At 40.1% G+C, this 24,365-nt stretch overlaps 1 protein-coding gene across 1 annotated transcript in view; it reads right to left on the bottom strand.

Annotated features, from left to right (window-relative positions):
* Window positions 1-15,447: 15,447 nt before the first annotated feature.
* KCNJ16 (potassium inwardly rectifying channel subfamily J member 16) overlaps window positions 15,448-24,365 on the bottom strand; it is a 40,932-nt gene continuing 32,014 nt past the window's right edge. The window contains exon 2 of the mRNA XM_007421677.4: window positions 15,448-18,193. Coding sequence (XP_007421739.1) covers window positions 16,832-18,103 — 1,272 coding nt within the window. The 5' untranslated portion in view covers window positions 18,104-18,193 and the 3' untranslated portion in view covers window positions 15,448-16,831. The remainder of the gene's footprint in view (window positions 18,194-24,365) is intronic.

Raw genomic sequence — 24,365 nt, 5'->3', positions numbered from 1 at the left:
CGAAGCAGTCGTTCACAAATTAAAGACCCTGCCACTTAAACCAGCGCTGGCGATATGGAATCACAACTCTCCGTCACTTAAATGAGTCTTTGTGTATAAAATCACACGCTTCTGCCTTCAAACGGGTGGCTGCTGCTAGAAAACACACGTCTCTGCCAGCTAAATCAGTGCCTAAATAATCCCTCAAGCAGGGGAAAAAAGTTCTCAATCACCCAACTCTGAGACGACGCCTTCTGATGCCCCCTGGCCCGCGCCTCTGTTTATGGTGCCCATTGGCCTATTCCTCCCTCCCGTCTACCTCAAGGACCAATCAGGAGGCAGCGGGGAGAAGCTTTGTCCGCCTCCTTTATCCTGGCGAATTCTGTGCCGGCCGCTGACGCTCCCCCGAAATGCCGGGACTGCGGGATCGTTTTGATTCCTGGCGGACGGAGCGTAGCTGGGACAGAAAGAGGACTTGCCTGGGAAATCAGTCTCTGGGGAAAGTCGGGGCTGAAGGGTAATAACGTCGAGAGAGAGAGGGAGAGGTTGATGGAAGCAAGGAGGGCATTGCTTGGCGAAGGAAAAAAATAAAGGGTTGTTTTGAACAACAAGCCAGACAGCTGCTGATGTTGGTCTGAGAATTTGGGCATGTTGACCTGAAGGGAGCAAGGGGGGAAAAAAAGCATAAATTTACTAGCAGTTCAAATTGCTGTTTTGTAAAGACCTCAAATAAAAGAACTCACATTGCTACACATGCTCCTTGTAAAAATCTGTTTTTGTATAGCACCCAATTTGCTGATTAATTGCAAATTACAGCAGGTAATAAAACTGAGGGCAAAATTATGTGGGATTTTAAATACCTGTTTTTTGGGGGGGGATTAACATTGCCACTTTTAACTTGAAAGGGAAACAAAGCGTTGGTGAAAAGAAGAAATCAAAGGATCATCAGCTGTTCCTCCTCTTTCCCCCTGCTCTGTGGACAGGACTAGGAAAGATTAAGGAACGGGAACTCCCCCCCTTCAAAAAAAAAAAAAGCCTTGAATTCTAATGTTTCTCAGAGCAGAAAGGACATATGCAAGAAAGAGAAGAGAGCAGATACTCTTTATCTTCTCCTGGTCATCCTCTCTGGCACACTCGTGGACTACAGTGCACATTCAGGGCACAACCTGAGCAAAGTCCCTGCCTGCTGAATTACCCTATCCCCAGGTCATGCAGGTAGCAAGAAGAACTTTCTTTCCCCTCTTTCACCTCCATGCAGTATGGTGAGGTGGTTGTCCAGTTCTCCGCACCATCCAGTGGGAGAGGTCAAGAGAATAGGAAGCGGTCATGTCTTCAGCTTCGAGGAAAGGTACTCTTGGTCGTGCCTGAAGTTCAGCCAAAGGACCAGCATTTCGTTCATTTGGTAGAAGCTCCATTATTGTACTACCCAAAGGAGAGTTCAGGTGGGTGGCTGTGGTTTTTCCATGAGGATCCCAGTACACTGCGCAGCTCAGAGACAGTCAGTGACTGAGCAGAAGCAGGTGTTCAGACTCTCTAAGCAGCCCACTCCCCCAGTCTGCCCACGGAGAGGGAGGAGGAGGAGGAGGAGCTGGAGGAGCTGCTGCTACCTCCTGGCTGAATGCTTTTCAGCCTGCCTGCAGAAAGAATGTGTCATCCACGGCAAGGAGGGGGGTGATGTACAATTAGCACTGGCTTTCTGGTTACCATCCATTCAGTCCTCCTGCTTTGTTTCCTCTGGGCAGGAAGGGCTGAGTAAATGATGGTACCAATTCCCTCCATTGGCTCACTTGTGTGGGCCCTGCAAAATGCTCCTCCTCTTTGTATATTTTTTTTCTGGCAGGAGGAAGTGGAAGTGAGTAAAGTTTTCCCACACTTAAAGGAATAGCAGCCAAGTGCTTGACTGGTCATATAATCCTCTCTTCCGCCCCCCCCCCCCGCTTCAAAATTGGGTGTGCTGTATGTAAAACATGCTAGGCTGAAATGATTAATTTGTGGGCCAGCCTTAGGGACTGAGTTCATTCAGTAAGCTTTGGATAGCATATTAGGTAGACACAGCCTCTGGGAAGTGTTTGTTTGTTTATTTATTTATTTATCATATTTATATAGCCGCCCAACTCACACAAGGTGACTCTGGGTGGCGTACAACAATTAAAAAATAAATATATAAAAACAATTACACATAAAAAACTGTAAAAACACACAAAACAGGAGAGGATGAAATTAATAAGGGAGCCATTGTAAAATCTCCCCGGTCCCCTGGGAGCCCCAGGCCTGATCACATAACCAGGTCTTGAGGGACTTAAGAGGATTGGGCTGAGGAAGAAAGATCATTAAGCAGAATCAGCTTTTTTTAAAGGTGGTAATGAGCCTTCCCATTAGCAGAGTAGTCCTGAAGGGGAGGACTAAAAGTGTCCAGAAGACTGTTTCTTCTACAATATGCCCAAATGTATGCCTAGAGAAAAATGAGAAGCCAGAGTCAGGGGCACTGGGGCCTAATCTTCCCTACTAGGTTGGATGAGCAAGTGAGAGATGGCTGGACTTCAGGCCCAAAGAAAGACCCAATTGCTTGGACAGAAAACCATTGGACGAGTTGATGGAGCCACCAACAAACATATCTGGGTCAGCACCTGGGCTGGAGTAGGTAGATTTCTTCCTTTTAAAAGCATTTTATACTCAGATTTTGTGTCTGGATATTGCATCATTGCCCTGTTGTCCTCCAGAAGTAGCAAAATTTAGAAGAGGTACCTGTGTGCGTGTGTGGTGGGGGTGTTTCCCAGTAGGATGTCTCTTCTCTTTTCTTCCCCAGAGGGTGGTACTGAGCAGGGGAAACAGAGACTGCGAATCACAGTTTGATTGCCTCACTCACCAATGGGCTGTTCTTCCTTTAAATCTAAAGCAGCAACATTAAGTACACTTTTCCTCATCTTTGTTTGACACTGAGTATGAAAGATGTCAGCCTTTCCATGCAAAAGTTTTGATTAGTATTTCTCCACTTTGTCCAATACTCATCCTGAGACAAAAGTGAAATCATCTTTATACTAGACTTTGACTTTTTTGTCTGCTAATCTCCTAACATATCAACATATGTATTGAGGGTTTCCATTAGTAGATGGTAATAAACTTCTAATGTAGTAGTCCACTGGTAGACAAGTAGTAAAAAAATACTCCGTTTTCTTTTGTGGGAAATTTTGCAGAATTGTGTTTGGAAACTTACATTTACTTAATGCTGTGTATATCTTATATAGAATGTACATACTCCTATACTTGGTGTTGGTAGTAAATGTTCTATACTGTTCCACATGTTCTAGTCTAAAACTCTGACAGCAGGAGACTTTATTTGCCTGGCTTTGTCATTGCTTGGTTACATTTGGTGCACATTCCTGTCAGAATGCTTCAGGAACCATCAATCAAAAGATGACTCTGCAGCTATTCCGTCTTTCCCTCTTTATCAGATATTTTATAGTAAGAAAACAGTGAAGCTATGAGGGAAGAAATGGATAGTTAGAAAAATAAGACATCATTCAGAACTGCCAAAAATTCTATGAATAAGGCAAGGCAATTGCATAATAAAAGCCTTGTCTGGAAGCAACCTTAGGTTACAGATGAAATCATCATCTTATTGGCTAACAAAAAAAAAAAAAACCACAAAAAAATGTGGCACACATCAGAAAATGCATATTCCCTAATTCAACAAGTCATTTCACTGGATAATCTGGTGATAATTTGGCACCTTTATAAGTGGGGTAAAATAAGATCGCCGAATTGTGATTGTGGGGCTGAAAAACAAACTATCCAAAACAGAGGCTGTGATGGAGATTTTGTTGACTTCCTGGCTGTGACAAATGAAGTAAAACATTGCATTTGTAATTTAGACATAAGTTGATAATTTTATATTTTATATATTGTATTTTATCTCTTGGGTTTTTATTCTACTGAATTGCGATGTGAATGTGCCATATGGTAAATAATAATAATAGTGGATAATGTGCTTTATGAAATTTGGCTTAAACACTTAGCGTCAGATGAAATCCCACTTAGCTGTAGGGGAACTATTTAATTAGTTCCGTTTTACTTATGAAGCATATCTTTCACAAACAGTGTCATGATGTGAGTTACTAATTGGGTTAATGTAGCTTCTGCCCACTGCTTTATTGAATCTTGCAAGTTGCTGCCTTGTGGTGTTTTCAGAAATAATGTATGGAGAGTAACAGGGTGGTGTGCTCTGGGCCTTCCTCCCATAGCCTTCCAAGTGATGGTAAGCGTGTAACCTCATTTACCTGGATATATTTATTTGTCAAATTTATACGCCACCAATCTCACTATACAAGTGGCTCTAGGCACCGTACATGTAAAACGCAATCACTGCCTTCCTTTAGATAATGCAACTTCATATTTGCCAGTGGAAGAAGATCCAGAGATCTTCCAAAGAGATCCATAGTAATAACAGTCATGTAGTTACAAAGGCAGTCATGACTAGAATGCAGGAAATGCAGTCAATTTTACTAAAGAAATTTCTTTTCCAAGCAGAAGAAAGTATGTGTGCACCAAGGCCTTTCACTTGGAGTATTTCTATTTCCAGAGAGTAAATCCCTGGCGTTCTTGAATCAGTGGCCAGTCACAAAGTTGAAAATGTGGCTATGCCCATGCAGGTGGGACTTAGGCAGTAGCATACACTGAACCTGTGGCTAAAGGTAGAAATTATTAAGAAACAGAAAAATAGAGGCTATGTCAGTCATGATACTCTACCACAGCACAGCATTACAAATGTGAACTTAGCTTCCTTCCATGTTTACATGCTTCCTTCTTCTGGCACAGCCAAGAGGGGAGATTGGAAATACCTACAATTTACATCAAGACTGGTGAAAACAAGCCAAATGAACTATGGCTGTAGAGAGGAGGCAGACAAATATTAATTGAGAAGGACTGTGATACAGGAGAAGGGGAGGAAGAAAGTTTGGTGTGATTTTGAAAGAAGGGAAGTGAATCAGGGATATGTAAGAAGATGCATTTCCAGTTAGATAGGACCCTCAGTATGCTTAGAGAGCTAGTCTATGACAATGTGACACCCAACATATTCTTTTTCTTTATCCCATATTAATGATATAAATAATACAGTACATAGAGTTCAGAAGGTCAACAGGCTGTACATGCACTTTATAATTACCTTTCATGTATTTGATTTACACCTTGCACAAGCCAGACTGAAGTAAGTGCACTTATGATTTGAAAATGCACAAACATTTTCAATGCAGGCCAAATGTCCTCTTTATATTGCTGGGACTAAATATCTGATAAAGATAATAGTGAGCCATTATTTTGGCAAAGGTTTTGAAGGAACAGAAGCAGGTTTCCTACAATAATGCAGTAGTTTTGGGGAGGGCAGTTGAAGGAGCATTATGAAATCCCACCATTCAGTTATCTTGTTTCCAGTACCGCAGAGGTCCTGACAGTGTTTGTAGCTTCCTGGTTTGAGTTTAGGAATAAAAGAAAAGATGGCTTGTTAAGTAAGAAAATCACACATCAAAATATCACAGATCACATGATTAGCATCCAGATTTCCTACAAATATGGACATTAGTCATTGTTACCTATAGGGAATAGATGGGAAGAGAAGATCTGGTTAATGTTTGAAGTTTATGAGAAAATACTTGGGAATCAATTTATTCCATCTCTTCCTTTAAAGCATTAAATAAAATATGTGATAGACTTGAAGAATTTGGAGAAAGGAAGCTACTCAGTTTATCATTGCTATTTTTGCACATTGCTGGCACCAGAATTCAACAGGAGCAATGGTGAAGTGTAGCTTGTCCTTAATTGTCTGGCTACAGTGCCGAGCGTAGATGTGGGAAGGCAGACTAAACTCCTTGCTTAGCACAGTGGAACTTCCTGATTAGCTTTGGACAAATCACTGTCTTGCAGTCTAATTTACCCAGTAGGGATGCTGTCAGGCTTCGGGTGTTGCCCAGATCTTGTTAAAGGTACGTGAGGGAAGAATTGTAATTGGCTCTTGCCAATCCTCCATAGCCTAAACTCCTCCTCGCATGAAAGTTAGTGGTGTGTACCTTGTTTTCCCCAGATTTACAAGCCCAGGAACAGCTCCAGGACTACAGCTTCAGATGCTAGCTGTTGTTAAATGCTTAGTAAACCCATCTGTTTAAAGACAAATGTTTCCTTAATGACTAGCACACAAGGAAGTTGATGTTACATGAAAAGTTTGTTTTAAAAAATGACCTTTTCCTGTTACATTACTACCCTAAGAAAGAAGGGGTGAGATACAGTTGAAATGTTAACCCTTACTAAAGGTGAAGGTTTGTTTTCTTCTAGTTATTGGCTCAATAACTTATCATCTGTTTGCAGTGTAGAATATATCATACATACATACTATTTTTAAAATACGTTCCATTTTCCTGCTGGTTTTGTTTCACAGCTCATTGTTTAATTTCTGTTCAGTGACAAGTAACTTTTGCGTGGATGGCATATGTAACAGCAGTGCATTAAGGGTGATTTGTTCAGTTGTACAAATTACTGTATTTACCCAAAAGAAGACTGTGCATTTAATATACAACCCCATAACCCCCAAAGTTTTTTTCCTGTCAAGTCTGCATCCATTACTATATGCTTAGCAGCACTAAAAAGACTCTCCAAATTCAAAGGTAAACTCTTTGGAAAAGAAAACTTGGCCGGCCTTTCAGGTAAGTATTGGAATAGTTGAACAACTGGGAATGCAGTGCATGGTGGAACAGTTCCATTCAAGATTACAGGCAGCCATGTCGTCTTCCGAGATAGTCCATGATCTCACCCTCCCCAGCAAACCCAGCATTTTGTGGCCTTGGTGAAGCGTCATTGGAATCTAATCCCCAAAGATTGAGCTGTACGTCACTTTCCCCAAAGCTTGCTAACACTTCTTGCCCCTTAAGGTTAATTAAGCGCTTGCTACCCTTCCTTTCATTGTCAGCTAACTCCTCCACTCCAATTGGCTTCTGTGCACTGTGGCAGGAATTTCTGTCGCTGCCAGTTACAGGTTGCTCCCCCCATGGCCATTTTACCCTGGACTGCCCATTCTCTTCTGAAGGAATCTTAAGAGGTAAAGCTGCACTTTGGGTTGGGGAGGGATCTCTGTGGACTTTTTTTTTTCTAGAGGCGTACCCATGGAATTGTGGTTGGTTGGTTTGTTTTTGGAACCAGGTAAAATTGTTTTCTTCTAGTCCAAGTGATAGGAATAATGGTAAAACTGCTGTTTTCTTTTGTTGTTGTTGGTCTGTCAGTGGACGCCCCGGATGAGAAGAGTGAAGTGCAAGTGTTATCAATGTAAGCCACATGTTCTCAAAGACCTACCAATCAAAGATCATGATAAGCATATGTGGCCAATGCAGAAGAACAGGCAGAACTCTGGAAAGAGATTTCTAAAGCCATCATAATTTTCAGCTGCTTTACACACACAAATCAAGCAACTAAAGGTGGTAGAGTGGAAAAGCCCGAAATGACTTATCAGCATTGGTTTAAGAGAATGTGGTCTTGCCTTTTTCTCTTCCTATCTTGAAGACTTGAAGCAGCAATAGAAATTGCAAGTAACATGACTAGAGAAAGGAAGCATGCATGTTCCCATTGTGATAAGTGCAGATGCTGTAGTTCTTTGTAGTCATTGTGCAGATTCTTAGCCTAGCAACTGGGCAGGGATGTGCCAAGTAGCTCCATCCCTGGCTGTTGGGTATATCATGTAGCCCTTTCTTCTGACATCCACCCATGTATCACCCAGCTTGCTGGGAAATGTTCTCATATACATCTGCCTTGAACAGATATCAGGGCAGAGGCCAGTGGTATGCACAGCACTGAAGGTAAAGGTAATCTGCACTTAGAAATGTATAGATTTTCATATATTTATAAGAACACTGCAATTGGGCTGATTGCAGCTACAGTTCTAAGCATCTTGGGAATTACATTCAGTTGTTGGAATAAGGGGTAGATAACTACATCAATTTTAATTCTGTTTTCCAATCCTCAGTTTTAGGTTCTCTCATCGAGTTCCGTGGAAAGAAAGCAGACATTTTGGGAGCTGCTTATTCCAGTATGCATATTTTTATTAAATACAAATATTTTTCTCTTAATACTTTAGTGTTGTTTTTATATAATACTGCCATTTAATTTAGGTCTGAAGCCTTGCTTGGGCTTTAAATGTAGCTTAGTAAAACTAGAGTGAGCAAATGGCCAGCTTTTTTTTTTAATCCTATACTAATACACCTGGCACATAAAAGCAGCCAAGGAGCATGGAGGCAGAGAAGGTAAAAAGGCCACCAGCTTCATTTTTTGTACCTAGTTGTAGTTAACAGCTGTCAGCCTTACCAGGTAGACCAGACAGGAAACATGACCAGATGAGCTAATTCTACTTATTGTAAAGCTACATTAACAGAATCTTGGAAGTGTGAAAGAAAAATCCCCCCCCCCGCCCCCGCACGCACCTCCTTTACAGCCCAAGAAACTAGGGAGGGTTCCTTCTGGGCCTTTTGCTCTGTCCACTATCCAACTGTGGGCTATGCTGCCTCTTATCTGATCATTCCCTTGGCAGTGTCTCATGGCCCAGTCTCCCAAGGTCTTTCCCATATAACATTACAATAGTACAGAAGCAAGACTACTTGCTTGTAAAGTGAAAAAGGGTTGTTTGCTGATATGGTTTGATGGCTAAGGTGGATGCTAAGCACATTCTGTTCTGAAGACAGTGGCAACATTGATTTAGAACTACTAAACATGGATAATACTTTTATGAAAGGAAATATATACTATGTGCCAAAAAGAAACCAAGTTAATGGTTAAACAAATGGCTGGATGCTGGGAACATACTCTTTACCTTCCCTGAGTTGACATAAGTGAACTGACAATTCCTGGAAGGAAAAGGGTTAAGAGCCAGCAATTTACAAAGGCAACCATGTGTGAAAGTGCTTTCATCCTCTTCCTTAAAAACCACAGATGTTGATTCTACTATTCTAAGAAGGTTCATAAAATGGGGGGGGGGGGATGCAAGTGCTTGGGGGCGGGGAAGAAGAGCCAGATGCTTGGTACATTTTGGTGAGATTAACCTAGGGAGAGTTATTTAAGGTGAAACATCACACTGATTATCAACATTATCAAAAGAAAAGCTGCTTAAAACCAAATAGTGTAAGCATTTTGTGAAGCTGTATGTTGTGGGAGGAACCTATTTCAACAGGTGTTGATCAGATTTCTGTTCTAATCACAGGAAGAAACTTTACCTATTTGATAGTAGGATTTGGACTTTGGTATCAGTAGCATGAGTAAGTAATATCTTCTGAATAGCTTATGGAGGAAAGAGGCTTATTTTCTTGACATTCCCATCTCAAATATTCTGCAAAGGGTCTCTTGTGAAGCACATGCATTCATTCGTTCATTGTAAAGGGTCTCTTGTAAAAAAAAACATGTATTTATTGCAAAGGTGACATGTACCCCCTGCCCCGCCTTTTTTTTCCCTATTTTCTTTTTTAGGACCGGTATGCTTCAATAAAGGGAATGAAGATTAGCTGTTGGCTTTTTGTGTGTACAGGGCACTCTGTACCCAGTTTTGTGACACAAGATGTCACGTTAATGGCATTACAGTTTCCAGAGTCTGTATCCCTTTGTGTACAGTCAAGCAAACCATATTGTACCTTGAATGATAGCTCTGCATTTTAGCCACAGTGACACAGAGTCCTGTGCCTGTGAGAGAGAGAAAAATAAAAGATGAGAAGGGGCTTTTTTGCTTTTGTTGTTTTTTTAAAATTATTTTGCTATTATTATTTTACTTAGAAAAGAATGAAATGTATTGGGGTGCAATATTGACATGTATCTGGGCTACTTCTGCTTGTACACATCTGCCTGTAGTCTTGCATTTAGTGAAACGGTTGAAAACCCAATCAGGGAGGAATGTGGCTGTCAATGCAACATTTTTTTAAAAAGCACCTCTCTCTGAAGTGTTTCATCCTCCTTTGCTTTAAATTACCTCTTCCTTTTTTCTTGTTCAGGCAATTTAGTGTGTCTTTTTACAGCTCCCATACATGGCGTTGAAGATGAAGCCATCTGCAAGTTTTTAGAAATCACATCTTTGGGTCTTGAAAGTGTATGGCAAACCCCCGTTTCAAATATCCAATATAAAGTTGATGGAATGCAGAAGGATCACGGATCACCAGAGAAAGTCACTATGGAAAGTCAGATGACTTCTTACAATTGTATGGGCCCATCATAGGCTGGATGGGTTCTCACCAGTTGCATGGACATCAACATTTGAGAACATATTTGGCACCATGTGAAAAGAAGCTCCCGTGGTTGTGTAATTTGTTGGCAGCAAGTTGGGTTTATTAGGCTGATTCAGTAGCAGTCTAAATTTTCATGGAATCCTTGTGAAGGATTAAACTTTTCCCATGCTACTGATCTGTCTGATCTGCAGATGTGGATATATATATAATGTTTGTGATCAACAGTTTGTAAGTTACCGCTAATTGTTGAATATGCTAGTGTTCACATTATATTTGCAACAACCGTTGCAAATATTGGAGAGACAAAGCTTTTTTTTTACCAAGTGCCCAGGGAAATGGTCAAGAACGTTCATGGAAATGCCAGTCACTACAGCGTATGACTTGCTGTAAAAGATGCTCAGCATTATGTTTAGGCTCATCTAGAGCTGAAAGCAAAAAGATTAGTGTTCTGTTGCTGTGTTTCCTCATCCTATTCCGAGATGGTGGATTCAGAAACCCAGGGTTAACCATAACAGGGAGTTGGTATGCCTCTCTGATGTTAAAACAATCATGCTTACTGATTTTTTTTCATCGAAAATACATCTCCAATTTTTTGTGTGGATAAGTTTTTCAATACTTGGGGCATTTGCAGTTGATGGATTGATGAATGTTGATATTTTCTTATTTACCTATGTTACCATTTGTTTTTCATAGTCAGATTTTTGAAGTAACAGTTTGAGACCTATGTAACCTGATCATTAGTGGATTATTTTCCAGGAGTAAAAATATATTGTTGGCATGCTGGATAAGAATTCTGAAAGCTATAGTTCATCTGGAGGCCACAAGAAGAAGGCTATCTCGCCTTCAGCATTTTCATTGCCCTTAAGCATTGTTAGCTCTTGCCTTTGGCTGGGGCCAGGTTCTATAAAGCAGAAGTAGTGCTTTATATCAAGCCCATTCAGTGTAATTATTTTTCTGCGGGTGATGCTATATATCAGTGTTTTTCAAACTTGGCCACTTTAAGATGTGTGGACTTCAGCTCCCAGAATTCCTCAGCATTTGGCATGCTGGCTGGGGAATTCTGGGAGTTGAAGTCCAGACATCTTAAAGTGGCCAAGATTGAAAAACACTGCTAGATATTAATAAAGGAAGTGCTTACCTCTGAGCTCGATATGCATATCACTTAGCAGAAAATCACGAGAATTTTTCTTTGGCTTAGATAATTGAGTTACCCCAAAAGGATTGAAACGTTTCTTTAACCACCCACCCAGCGTGTGCAGACGTAAGTGACTTGGCAGCATTTAGTTTCTTGAAATGGATATCCCCTTGGTGGAGTTACGTTGTGCCACAAATAGACGGCTGCTGTCTTTGGAATGTTCCTTGTAGAGGGCAACTGGTATTAATTTTGTTATGCACTTAGCCTGGCCGAATAAACAATTCCACCATCACGCATGCTTCTGCGGGAGTGTATATATAGGTAGAAAAACTGGTACATATACGCAATTAAAAGAATTCAAGACTTGATATCTGCAGCATCACTATTTTGTAAAGCCTGGTGCCCTGGGTGCATTCTTGTTTGTTTATCGCATCTATACACTGCCAGAATCCAAAGACTGTTAATGGTGGGGATGTAGATTTGTCTCAGAAAGCAGTTATTTGAACAATGTAGGACAGCTAGGTGTATTATTTCCAGCGGCTAGGTTCATGTTTCACCCTACACCAAAACTAAGCAAATTGTATCATAGCTTAGTATGATTTGTGAATCCAGCTGCCCTCTGCCTCTTAGTCAAGGAAAAATACACTTACAGCAACACCTGGAGATAGAGATGGGAATAAGTGGGATTTTATTTGTGTTCTTTAGTAGAACAAAAAAAGGACATAAGCAGATATTGGAATCCTGTTCAAAGCAGGGCATGTTGGCCTGTGTATCATTCGGGGCATAGTGATTTGCCCAAGTGAGTCCATCGAGGTGCTTGCTGCCTGCCAGCTAAACTGTTGGACTGGTTGTAGCACTTTTCAACATTCATACAAATAACAGTATGTGAAATTCAGACATTTAGGTGGGGCCTTCCAAGGACACTAGGTGAGAAACCTAAGATTTGCCCTGAACATCAGTCAGACTGCTCTTCTTCCTTGTGGGGCCCAATTCCCTCTTCCTCTTGCTGATCCGTACTGTAAGAATGGGGGGGAAAGCTTACTGCGTCAGTGAGTTAGTAGCAGAGAGTTAAGACAAACTGGAAGAACCTCACTTAGAGACTTTCCCATTACAGAGAAGACTATTTCCACCCTTTTTTGCCATTAATACCTTCTCCTGTGACCCCAGGCTAAAAATGATGCTGCCAGCAATCTTTACAAAGAGGTTGGGGCCTTTAGATCTCCAGATGTTGCTGAACACAACTATTGGCTTTCTGGGATGGATATAAATCCCATATTTCAACCCCATGAACCCTGACAACAGCTCTCACTAATTCAGAGGTAAACAACTTGATGTTTTCCATATGTTTTGGATTTCCCTTTTCTTCTGTCCCAGGCATGGTGGGCAGTGGCAAGGGATTGTGGAAGTTGCAGTATAACATAACTGGGAAGCATCAGGTTGCCTGGTCCTGTGCTAGGTTACAAGCAGAAGATATCTCATAAGCCTCTACGATCTCCAAAGTAAGCCTTTTGCTGCCTACTTGCCACTTCCTCGTTTTGTAAGTTAAGTGTTTCCTTTATGGGACTTAAAATGAAGTATCAGATGAACCAGGTCTAAAGGGTGCAAGTAAAATTAAGGCAGAGAACCACCTGTTCTGACATTGATTCTCCAATTTAAATTAAAAATTCAATGAAAGACATGGAGAAAGGGACTGAAAAACAAAATAATGACCAGGTAGTTGGGTACATGGAATATGGAGTGGCCAAAAGAAGTAATATAAGTTGAGCAAAAAGATGTTTTTCTCTGCTCACCATAAAAAACAGGATATAATTAATTATAATAACTACATAATTCTGGGTGAATCTTTCAAAGGGAATTTGGACTAGGATGATCAGCTTCTGTTGTTATTGTTGTTTAAATTTCTGGCATTTTCAGTATGTATAATATTCTGAAAATAAGCAAGTAATACAGTGAGGCAATTTTTCCACTTGCAAGCACTTCCCAGCAACGCTTCCTTACAAGTCTCAATCACATGAATCAAAGGCATGCAGCAGTTCCTCGCCCATTAAATGCTGTACTTGTTTGAGCCACAGGATGGCAGCCTGATGACCCCAAATGCTCCACCACAGGTGACTGCAAGAGAACCAGGTTAGATGAGGGTATTTGGGTATTTGTTTGTATTGTGTCCTTTTGGTAGAGTTCCAGTTTGAAAACAGAGACTTAGGTAAAGTGGCAAATGAACTATAATTAATAAAAATATAGCTACATCAATGATACACAGCTCTGAAATTCTTGCAGCATACTTTTAACTACAGGGAGGAATGGGGTTGGAGTGAAGCTTTATCCCTGGAGCTAATTTTTGTCAAGAAGTGACAGCCAGGTTGGCTTGCACTTAATTTCACTTTTATTTAGAAGGAGAGGAAAGTTTATTTGGGTCTTCAAGAAGCCAGAATTCCTTTGCAGAAAGAATCTGAAACAGGTTGGAGGAAGGTCAACCTTCAGTGTGGCCTGTGGATTCTGAAATGCTCAACCAGTATCGGCTTTTGGGGAGAAAGATTTTAATCCAAATGTTCATATATATTTAAATAGTATGGGCTGCATTTAGGGATTATAACTATCCCACTGCCAGCATTTCTTTGTGAATTCCATTAAAAATTCTCAGGAACTCCGATGAATTTCAAGCATTTAGAAAAAGAGTTGAGAGGCCTGACCCTCTCAGATATCAGTTACCATATCATGCTCTCTCTCCTCCATGAAAAAGATTAATCTTGGGCACAGAATGAGATAGTAGCAGCTCCTGGTGATCCACACTGGATGTTTGTCCCTTATCAGACACATCTTTCCAAAATGAAAATTACTTTGCCAGCATAGTGACAATGCCCACTGTTTTTTTGTCCAGGAATCATCAGAGCTAAAGAGCAGTAATACTGCCTGTTTGTATTCTTCCAGTTGTTGATGTTCTTCTCACTACCAGCATCACCAACACTATTGTGGAGACCCAAGAAGAGACAGAGGAAGGATGTAAACAGGACAAAGGCAGATGGCCCACTTGAGCCAGCTTGTGTCCAACTCAACTCCACGTGCAAGAATGGAAGCAGAGCTGCCCCCCTTATGCAAGTGTCCCTGCTCAAATTCCATGACGCTTAGTTACAGTAAACCACTTAAAGCTGAAAGCAAAGCTGCCTCCCAAAATATCGAGCACAGATTTAATTTTACATCAACATAAGATTGAGGACAATGTGTCAAATTCTGCTGGCATTGGAGTCTGTTTTTCCCTGCTTTCATATCCTTCCCAGAACTTCTGCTCGGGAGCTGTCCACATGATCTTCCATCCCAAGAAGTGGAACTTGAGCTACGATTTGGGAGAGGTATTGTAAGATTTTGAAACCTCCATGTAGATTCAACCTCATTCATTTCAGATGGCAGCTTCTGCACACGGGCACTTCACATTTACCAGTTCCTTATGTGGTCTGGCATTTACCAAACTGCTTTGTTTTCCATTTTGGTTACTGAGTACTGTCAACAGTTTCTACAGGACTGGGAATGTCAGCCCACTGCAGTAAAATCAAATGGTCTTGTCCCCCTTTTTTTTTTTTTTTAAGTATGATATAGTTATAAAAAGTTACACGATGTCAACCTGCTTGTCTTTAAAGTGCTGTAAGAGTCTTGATATCTTGCAGAATCTTGGGGAAATCAGTTGCGCAGCTTGTGACATAACAGCATTCCCTTTTCTACCTTTGCCTTTCTTGACTACACCTTGAAATGTTGTGATGTTTGTTTGTGTTTGCCTAAGAAGTGGGTTCCTGCATTAAAGAGGCATGAAGCTCCTTATGTAAGGACACTAAAGACACCACCTGATTTAGACTTTTTTGTTACATGGGGATACCATTATCTATAGTAATTTTTTTTTTTTTTAGACGTTGTACCTATTGACTGTAGTATACACCACACCTTCCCTTGGTGTTTATATTAGGTATGGGCAAACCATGAACCACTTCTGTCCCAGAAGTCCCATTTTTACAGTCCCCTGAGAACATGCTGGCCTATTATGGCCTGGTGATGCTTCTTTTTTCTTTTTAAGTAATAAGCAGCAAAATAGGTACATTAAACCCTTAATAGTCTTAATACATCTGTTTTATTCAAAAAGGCTCATTCTGTCAATAAGTTCAATGAAGCTGATCTTCTAAGAATAAATGAGTGCTACGATTTTCTCTCATTTCACATTAGCTACCAAGACGTTTTCCATGAAAAGAAAACAAAACCCATAGTTTTGCAAAGGGCACCAGTGGTCCACATTTTCAGCTTTCCTCCTACAACTGAACACTTTTATGGGAAAGATACTCATTGTTTCATAGACATTTCTTCTCACGTGCCTCCATCATCACATCTGGTGTTTGCCCAGAAAACCTGTGAGCTCCTGATTGGAAAATACATAATTGGAGCATAGTTAAGTTTGTTCTAGGTTCTCAGCAAACTATTTAGCCAATGAGGGCTTGTCATAACCCATGTTTTCAAGAGCAAGCTTAAGGATGTTTTTAGTGGGAACTGAGAGCCATCAGTTTGCACTTAATGAAACTGGTTTGCCTGGTTTACAGATCAGTTGTTCAGGTTGCGAAATAGAGATAAGAGAAAAATGCCCCGATCTAGTTAAGTACCTAAAAATGAAGAGTAAAATAAAAGAAGATCCCAACTAGTGAGGAGAAAATGTTTATATGTTAATTTTAAAAATCACACTTAGCACTACTCTACGTTACAAAATGCTGTATTTCCTCAGATATGCAGAACCAATTTTAAACATTTTCTGCACAGAAGTATTAAATGATTTAAAAACCGCTATTTGAAAATACTACAAATGCAGATTTGAATGCATTTGACCTTATATTCCCACAACCGATTAGTAGCAGTTAAATTATTAACATAAAGTGCAAACTAATAAGGTGCTTTTGGCAAAACTAGCTACTTGTTTTCATTTTCTGTGAAACCAGTATTTTTTCCTCATTGTTTCCTCATTGTACTATTTTCAGTCCCCAAAAAAAGTCATTTTTAAAAAACATTCTAATTTTAAACAAGAAAAGAAAAATGCATAAATTGAAGAAAAGCCTAACAGTTTATAAAGAAACAAAAATTGGGATTAATTATGCTGCAACATGCAAATAACTAATTTTGAAACACTTAATCTTAGCAAATTGTGTGAAACTCCAAAATTATATAAACCTAGATTAATTACAAAATGTGTCTAAATTGTAGAATTACATGTGACTAATTTTTCAAATGATTATCTCTTTGTGAATTCAGTGATAACAAATTTGAATTTTCAATAAATATCAGTGTCACTATTCAGAATTTAATAATTTGTGAAAAGGATAATTTAAAGAAGATAGTTATATATTAAAAGGAATGTCAGTAACTCTCTTCTTCCATTTGAGGATCAGGACCATTTGTATTTAAGTGAACCTTGTGCGCTTGATAGCTGCTATACTTCTGCAAAAGCCATTGATTGCTAAATCTGGGATTCCATTGAAATTCTACTTAAAGTTTCCAGAGCTCTCTTATATGGTACCTCCATTGTATTAACTGGATTGGAAATTTTGGCTGACTCTCCAGAAACTTCAGAATGAATAATTAAAGCATCGGCACTAAATGACCGGACTCTGATTCCTGAGGAGGAAGAAGAGGCGATTTCTGGTTCTCCATTTGTTGTCTTATCAAAACTTGTGTATTCTTGTTCCTTGTTATCTAGATGCTTGGCACTACAGTAAGGAGCATAAACCTCAGTGGTTTCTTCAAATTGCAGGCAGTTGACTTTGTAGTATTTTTTCTTCAGTTGTAGGACATCATTGAATCTGTGCCCCCAAAGGATTTCTCGAGGCACATAGGAACTCCTTGACTGATGTGATGTTCCTGTTGAATCTCCAGTGTAAACAAAGGTAACCAGGATCTCAAAATTGTCCTTAGCCAGAGTTTTCCTGTCAAGATCATACAATGGACTATCCTGGTTAATTTCATGGACAATGGTCACTGGGGTAGCAAGAATGATCTGATCATTTAGCAATTTTAAGTCTTTGTATTCCAGGATCATCCTGCCCACCCTGTCTTCAACATACCTCAAAAGCTGGGCTCTTACTGTACCTTCTACCATATGATTAGGTCGAAAATCACCAATCCGCCACATCAGACAGAGTTTACCATCTCGTAAGCCTACTGTGGCATAATAGCTAAAGCGGATGGTCTGAGCTCGCTTTCGGGCAGTTGCCATTTTTGCTAAGGCAGCTCCAATAATGAATGTGTCAATGATGCAGCCTAATACAGATTGTAAGACCACAGTCAGGATTGCTGCAGAGCACTCTTCAGTGACACAGCGGGATCCATAGCCTATAGTGGTTTGAGTTTCAAGAGAGAATAAGAAAGCCCCTGTGAAACTATGAACATTCTCTACACAGGGGGTGACGCCTTCTTCTGGCGATAAGTCACCATGCTGGAGTGCAATGAGCCAAAACACTAAGCCAAACAATAACCAAGATAGGATGTAAGATAAGGAAAAGATCACGAACATATGGCGCCATTTGATATCCACCAATGTGGTGAAAATATCAGCCACATAGCTCTCCCACTCCCCAAAGATATGTTTGAAGTAAACATTGCAACTTCCATCTTTCTGAAGGAATCGCTTTTGCATTCTTTTAATCCCCACTGAAGTAGTTTCCTGGTAACTCTGTGAATGCTTGAGTTTATTTGCTTCCATGCTTATGAGTTTATCACTGTGCTCCGCCATGCTTCAAGTCAGTATTGTGAGATTATTTTAGGAGACACATTGAATTAAGTCATTCATCTGTGGATCTGTTCCTCTCTTTTCATTTATAACCTGAAAAAAAAACAAAGAGAAAAGGCTTGACATTTTCAGTTGGGACCCAGTTACATTTTTGAAGCCATATGTGGAATCCATACTAACTTAAGTGGGAGACTGAAACAATAAACAGGTTATTTTGATCTTGACCCTTAACTCAATATACAGTTTTCAGTTGAATGCACTTTTCTGGTGGTGGTAGTGGTTTAGTCATTTTCTGCCCTCTTGATCCTATCTTAGAATCTGTAACCTGATATGCTAAGTCTTAAGTAGATGCTAAGACAATGCTCACGGTCAAAGTAAAGTGGACACAATCAGGTCATTCCTTTGGCAACTGTATGGATTTCCACTGTATGGATTTGACAATGATTTTTGGGGAGTTGTTTTTCCAACTCCCCAGTCTAGTCTATAGCCCTGCTATTCCCTGGAGATTTCCCATCCAGGTGTTAACATCCAAACATCTAGAGAGTGATCCCCCGCCCCCCGCCGAGAAGTATGCAGAGAGTGGTCTAGACAGCAAGCTTTTTCCTTTGTAGTCTCCAAGCACTGGAACTGGCTTTCCCTGGAGATATATTTGCCCCCCCTGTCTCCTTACCTTTTACAAGGCAGTGAAACCTGTTATTATTTCAGTGCACCTCTAGACCAAATTGTTTGTGGGCACCACCTTTTGTATGTATGAACATCATATTTTTTATTGTTCTGATGATGTTTTTATCCCTGCTTTGTTGTTCATCTCCCAGATTCTTAATTGGTTGGGAGGTCTGCAAATATTGTAAAATAAATAGATATAAACCAGGCCCAGCTCAGCTTCACTTCTAGACCCAGAGAAGTTCATACCGGTGCTGCCACCTGCTGAGATGTATTTTACATATATCTCACATTTTGTCAACATTTCATGTTCTTGGCACCTCCAATGAAAAACTCTGACTAAATCTCCCATAAAATTATTGAATTTCCCCCCAAATAGGTACAAAGCAAAGTTAACTGTGATTCAAATTTTAAAACCAATGCACGTCTGCACATTTTAGAAAATTGTGTAGCAGCTTTTCTTACGTGGCTGATCACCCAAAATGAATTTATGGTTTTAATTCATCCCTAGCTTTGGTAATATAAAGACTGTCACATTAGGAACTCTTGGGTTTATTTTAAATCTTAACATCTAGATTGCAGTAAAAGGCAGCATTGATACTTAAAAAATGAGGGTCAGCCATTGTGCCTCACCTCAACATACTAAATGCAATCTGATTCCTATAACACATAGCAAAAACAAATTCAGAAACAAATTGATTCAACCTGCAACCTACATCTTAAGAATTAATTTAAATGGAGTCCTCATGGTTACAACATGTAGCCTCAACTTTGTGCTTTTGATTTCTCCTCTTCCTTTCACCTTTCACCTTTTTTTTTTTTTTTTTTTTGCCTTCCAAAATTTAAATTTGTAGCCAGTGTTGCTGCATTCTGGACTGATTGAAGCTTTTGAAGATTTGTCATAGTGATCCTCTATGGAAAGAGCATCATGACCACATCTGATCTTCAGAATAACATTTGCAATGAACAGAGGTCGCAGCTGCTATCTCGGCATGCAGATATAAAAGCAGGTGTGGAAGTAATCCAAACTGCAAAAGCTGACTTTTAAAGCATCCCATTCAAAACAGAGCAAGTCCTCATTCTGGAGCAGATCTCTCACCCCACCCCCACCCTCGCGCCTAAAGTTAGAGCACTGCTGCATTGTCAAGTTTCAGTTTATTACCTCTCTTCTGTAAGAGCTACACCACAAAGTACCTCTAGACCCCGGCACACAACTAGGACAGTGGCTGCTGTTGCTGTATGCAGTGATTGTGAAGGAAATCTTAACGGGGAGTGGGGAGAGACCGGGTTTATTTCATGGCTACCATAAATCCCGCCAAATTAAGACAAAATGGTTTCCCCAATTTCTCTGCTCAGAAATATGGTGGAAAATTTTTGAGAAGCCATTTATGCACTACTTTAATGCTTTTTTTCCCTTAGACGTTAAGTTTATATTTGCAGAGAATTTTGTTGCTTGTTGCCTGGTTATAATCTCCCTGTGTTCTGAAGTAGTATAATCAGTTCTGTTATTTCAACCCTGTACCTTTTTAGTATTGTCTATTTATGTCAGGTTCAGCCCAAAGAACTCCACGAGACAATGCAAATACAGTTCTGTTGCATTTACTAGCTTCCACCTCAAGACAGAATCTCCCCAGACTGAACCCAAGTTCCCAAGCCAGCCAGCCACAACACCGTGAATTCCTTAAGGAGGTGCCAGCCTCATCTTCTTGAACTTCCCACGCTCCTGTTGGGGGCTAAGAACACGCTTATCTCCCTGAGCATGGCCTTCATAAGTCCATTCCATCACAATTTGCTGGGTATCTTTTACTTTACTTTACTTTACTTTACTTTACTTTACTTTACTTTACTTTACTTTACTTTACTTTACTTTACTTTACTTTACTTTACTTTACTTTACTTTACTTTACTTTACTTTACTTTACTTTACTTTACTTATGAGCAGCAAGAGAAAATTATCTATCTGTCCAAAGAATTTATGTGGTGAGAATGATGGAAACTTGAACTCAAATCAGTTGTCAGTCCAAAGTTTCCTACCTCAGTGACACATCCATTAATTTTCTCTTCCTCCCCTCCAACCCCCCTCTGTGCTATGCTTTTGATATGCATAACTTTCACAAGTAGAGATTACAGATTTGGAGTCACTAAAATGTTAGTAAAACCGTGAATACTCCCCCACACTCAAGCTTTTCATTGTAAAATATCTGCCCCATGAAGTGTAGTTCATCTCATTTCGGATGTGCTAAAGATCAAGAATTCCTTAGCCATATGAACAATAATGTCAGCTGTGCTAAGACACTTTTCCAAAACACTTAAAACCTAGCATACTTTCCTTTTCTTTTCCGGGACAAGAATGAATGTGACATATGGTGGCATATCCTCAGAATGTGGCCTTCATTAAAACAACAACAACATAACATTCATGGTTCCAGAAATACTTCTGGAATGCAGTTATTGGAAATATTCATAGACTTGATGTAACGCTGGCTTTAAGTCCCCTTTCCCATTTTCATCCATTGCTTTTTCAAGAGCCCTCTCCTATAAATAAGAATGTGGTTAATACAGTATTATATAATTGGATATGTTCTTAATACAAAGTTTCTCACAGGTGTGGATTCAGAGGAAGGCAACCAGGGCCTGTATTCTCAGGAGACAGGCTAAATTCTCATGCCTGGCAAGAGATCCACAAAGAGGGCTGCCCTTAGCCAGTTTCTTCAACCCCTGTCTTAGAAACCAACCTTATTGCAGCACTCACACAGTTCTTGAAAATGAAATATCATTCTGAAAACAGTTGTTTGACTTGGAAGCAGCTCATAGTTTCAGCCACCCAAATCACAGACTTCAGCATGGCTTCTTGGGCCTTGTGATGAGCAGATACACTATGCTGGCCACTCACATCTCCCTCCTCAATGAACTCTATGACAGGCAGGAGAGCATCTTTCCCTCCCTTTCCCATGCATCCCAGTGAGAGAGAGGAAAAAGAATCTGAGAGATGTGAGTAGTCAAACAGGGTACTGTCATGGCACATCTTATCTGAAAGGGTTGGAGGCCCATTATACTCTGCTTTAAGAAATTGATAGGATATAAAGGATTACTGGATACTCTGGGTAAGGCTGGGTCCCAAACAAGATATCTGGCAATTCAGTTGAGAATCTAGTTTTACTATGGGATAGTGTGATGAGATGCCCTCTTGGCTCAGTTGCCTAAGATCTCTCACTCTACTACTGTACAGTCAGGAAAACTTTGGTTTTCAGAAGAGCTACAGGCAATGAAGTAGATAGGAGAGCTGATATGCTGGACATCATAGCATGAACATTCTTCCCCCCAAAGTGAGACTGGCCTCATCCCTTTGAACTTTCCAGAAGTCCCTCAAGATCTCATTGTGTCATCAGGCCTGGGGACCCCAGGGGACTGGTGAAATATTGAGATGGATCCACTGTAATTAACACCTTCTCTTTGCCGTGTGTGTGTGTGTGTGTGTGTGTGTATAGAGTTTTGTGCCTTTTATAATTTTAAAGCTTTTAATAATAACAATACTAGCATTTGTATGTATTGTTTTTAGCTTTGTTGTACACTGCCCAGAGTCACTTGTCTGTGAGATGGGCAGCCATATGAATATGATGAAAGAAAGAAAGAAATGAAGATGACCACTCATGGATAAGAACACATCATCATGCCTAACTCAGGACAATAAAGGCAACTGCATCTTTTGCAGTTATTACTGCATCATCAAAATAACCAGCAGAATTCAGGAGCCCATAGACACCTGCTCTGATTCACCTCCACCAACTGATGATAGTCAATTAAAGTAGTAGTAGTAGTAGCTTTTTGTCACATGCCTATAAGTGCAGTACAAAATAATAAAGTACATAAAACGTTAATAATATAACTCACTGCAACTCAGTTTCAGATCACTACCAAAATACAGAGCCTCAATAACCTGAATAGCCCATAACATTTAAAAGAATCATTAAAATTATAAGAAGAAATTTCTGCATAAAGTTAATACATAAACCAGCTTTTCAAAAATCCATAAAAATAAATATTTTAACACCTTTTTAAATTTTAATAAGTCAATCTCTAGTGTAATTCTGGTGGAAGGACTGTCCCTAGATGGGAAAAGGCTATTTTCCATGCAGCTATTACATTACAAGGAAGTACATGTTGGTCATACTGAGTGGTCTGGTTTTCTACACTGTCTAAAGGAGAAGGGTGTTGCTATAATGGGGCCTATTAAACTACTCAATGAAAAAGTAAAAATGTGCCTTATAAAGTTTGTGGCCTTTTTAATCCATGCTTTAATGCTGACAGACATATACAGGTTGAGCCTGAACTCTTAGTACAGAAAGGCAAATACTCTTTAATAAGATATGAGAAGCTTGGTGGAACTCCTGTGATTAAAATATATTAATTGAAGGATTCATCTTGTTCAAAAGGAGCAGAAGATATAGGAGGGGAAAAGAAGTTCTACTCTGTGCTAAAACTGTCCACACCAGCTCAAAAATCCAAATGAATCAGCTTGGTGATCCTGTAGAGAATATCCATGTTAGATAATTTTAAGATTTGTATGGCTGCCCATCTTAGAGCACAACTCTGGGTGGCTCACAACAACAAAAATTAGTGAAGAAAGGTATAAAAGCAATGTTAGTGAGATGGGCAGTGACAAATTTGAGAGACAGAGAGAGAGAGAGAGATTTATTGCTGGTATATACTATTGTTTGCTCAACCAAGACGTAAATGTGGATAATATTTTCCAAAAGCAAATGAAGATCTTTCTGACCAGAAAACAGCAGTGGTGATAGATGTAGCAGTGCCAAGTGACAGCAACATCAGGAAGAAGGAGTATGAGAAGCTGGAGAAGTACCAGAACGTGAAGGAGGAACAAGAGAGGATGTAGAAAGTAAAGGCCAAAGTGGTCCCAGTGGTGACAGGAGCATTTGGGGCTGTGACTTCTAAGCTGAGAAAGTGGCTTCAACAGATCCAGGAACAACATCAGAGTTCTCTGTCCAGAAGAATGCAGTGCCAGGAACAGCTAAGATACTGTGCAGAACCCTCAAACTCCCAGGCCTCTGGTAGAGGACCCAAGATTGAGGAAGACATAGACCACCCATAGGGGTGATATACACACACACACACACACACACACATATACATATACAGTGGAACCTCGGGTTACGAACGCTTCTGTTAATGAACTTTTTGGGTTATGACCAGCTCCGGCCGCAAAATTTTGCTTCGGTTTGCGAACTCCACCTTGGGGTATGAACAGGATATGCGGCCATTTTCCCTGCTGACACGCGGTCGCGGCTTCCTGTGGGCAAGATCGCGGTAGCAAGGAGACGTTCATGGCGTTTTGGAAGGTTTTTGGTGTGCTTGTTAGCATGGCTCCAAAGAAACTGAATTTGCTTCGGGTTGCAACCAATTCGGGTCGCGACCAGAGTCACGGAACAAATTAAGTTCGTAACCCGAGGTACCACTGTATATACATACATACATACATACATACATACATTCACACACAAACTAATAATAAAGTGAGGAAAAGAAGAAAGAAATCAAAGAGAAAGCTAAAAGTGCAAGAAAGAAAAAAAAGAAAAAGAAAAAA

The sequence above is a fragment of the Python bivittatus genome, unplaced genomic scaffold (assembly GCF_059951505.1).
Source record: "Python bivittatus isolate LINGU-HERP-01145 unplaced genomic scaffold, Pbiv_v1 ctg000220_np1212, whole genome shotgun sequence".
NCBI classification, from domain to species: domain Eukaryota; kingdom Metazoa; phylum Chordata; class Lepidosauria; order Squamata; family Pythonidae; genus Python; species Python bivittatus.
This window is presented reverse-complemented; position numbering and strand designations above follow the sequence as displayed.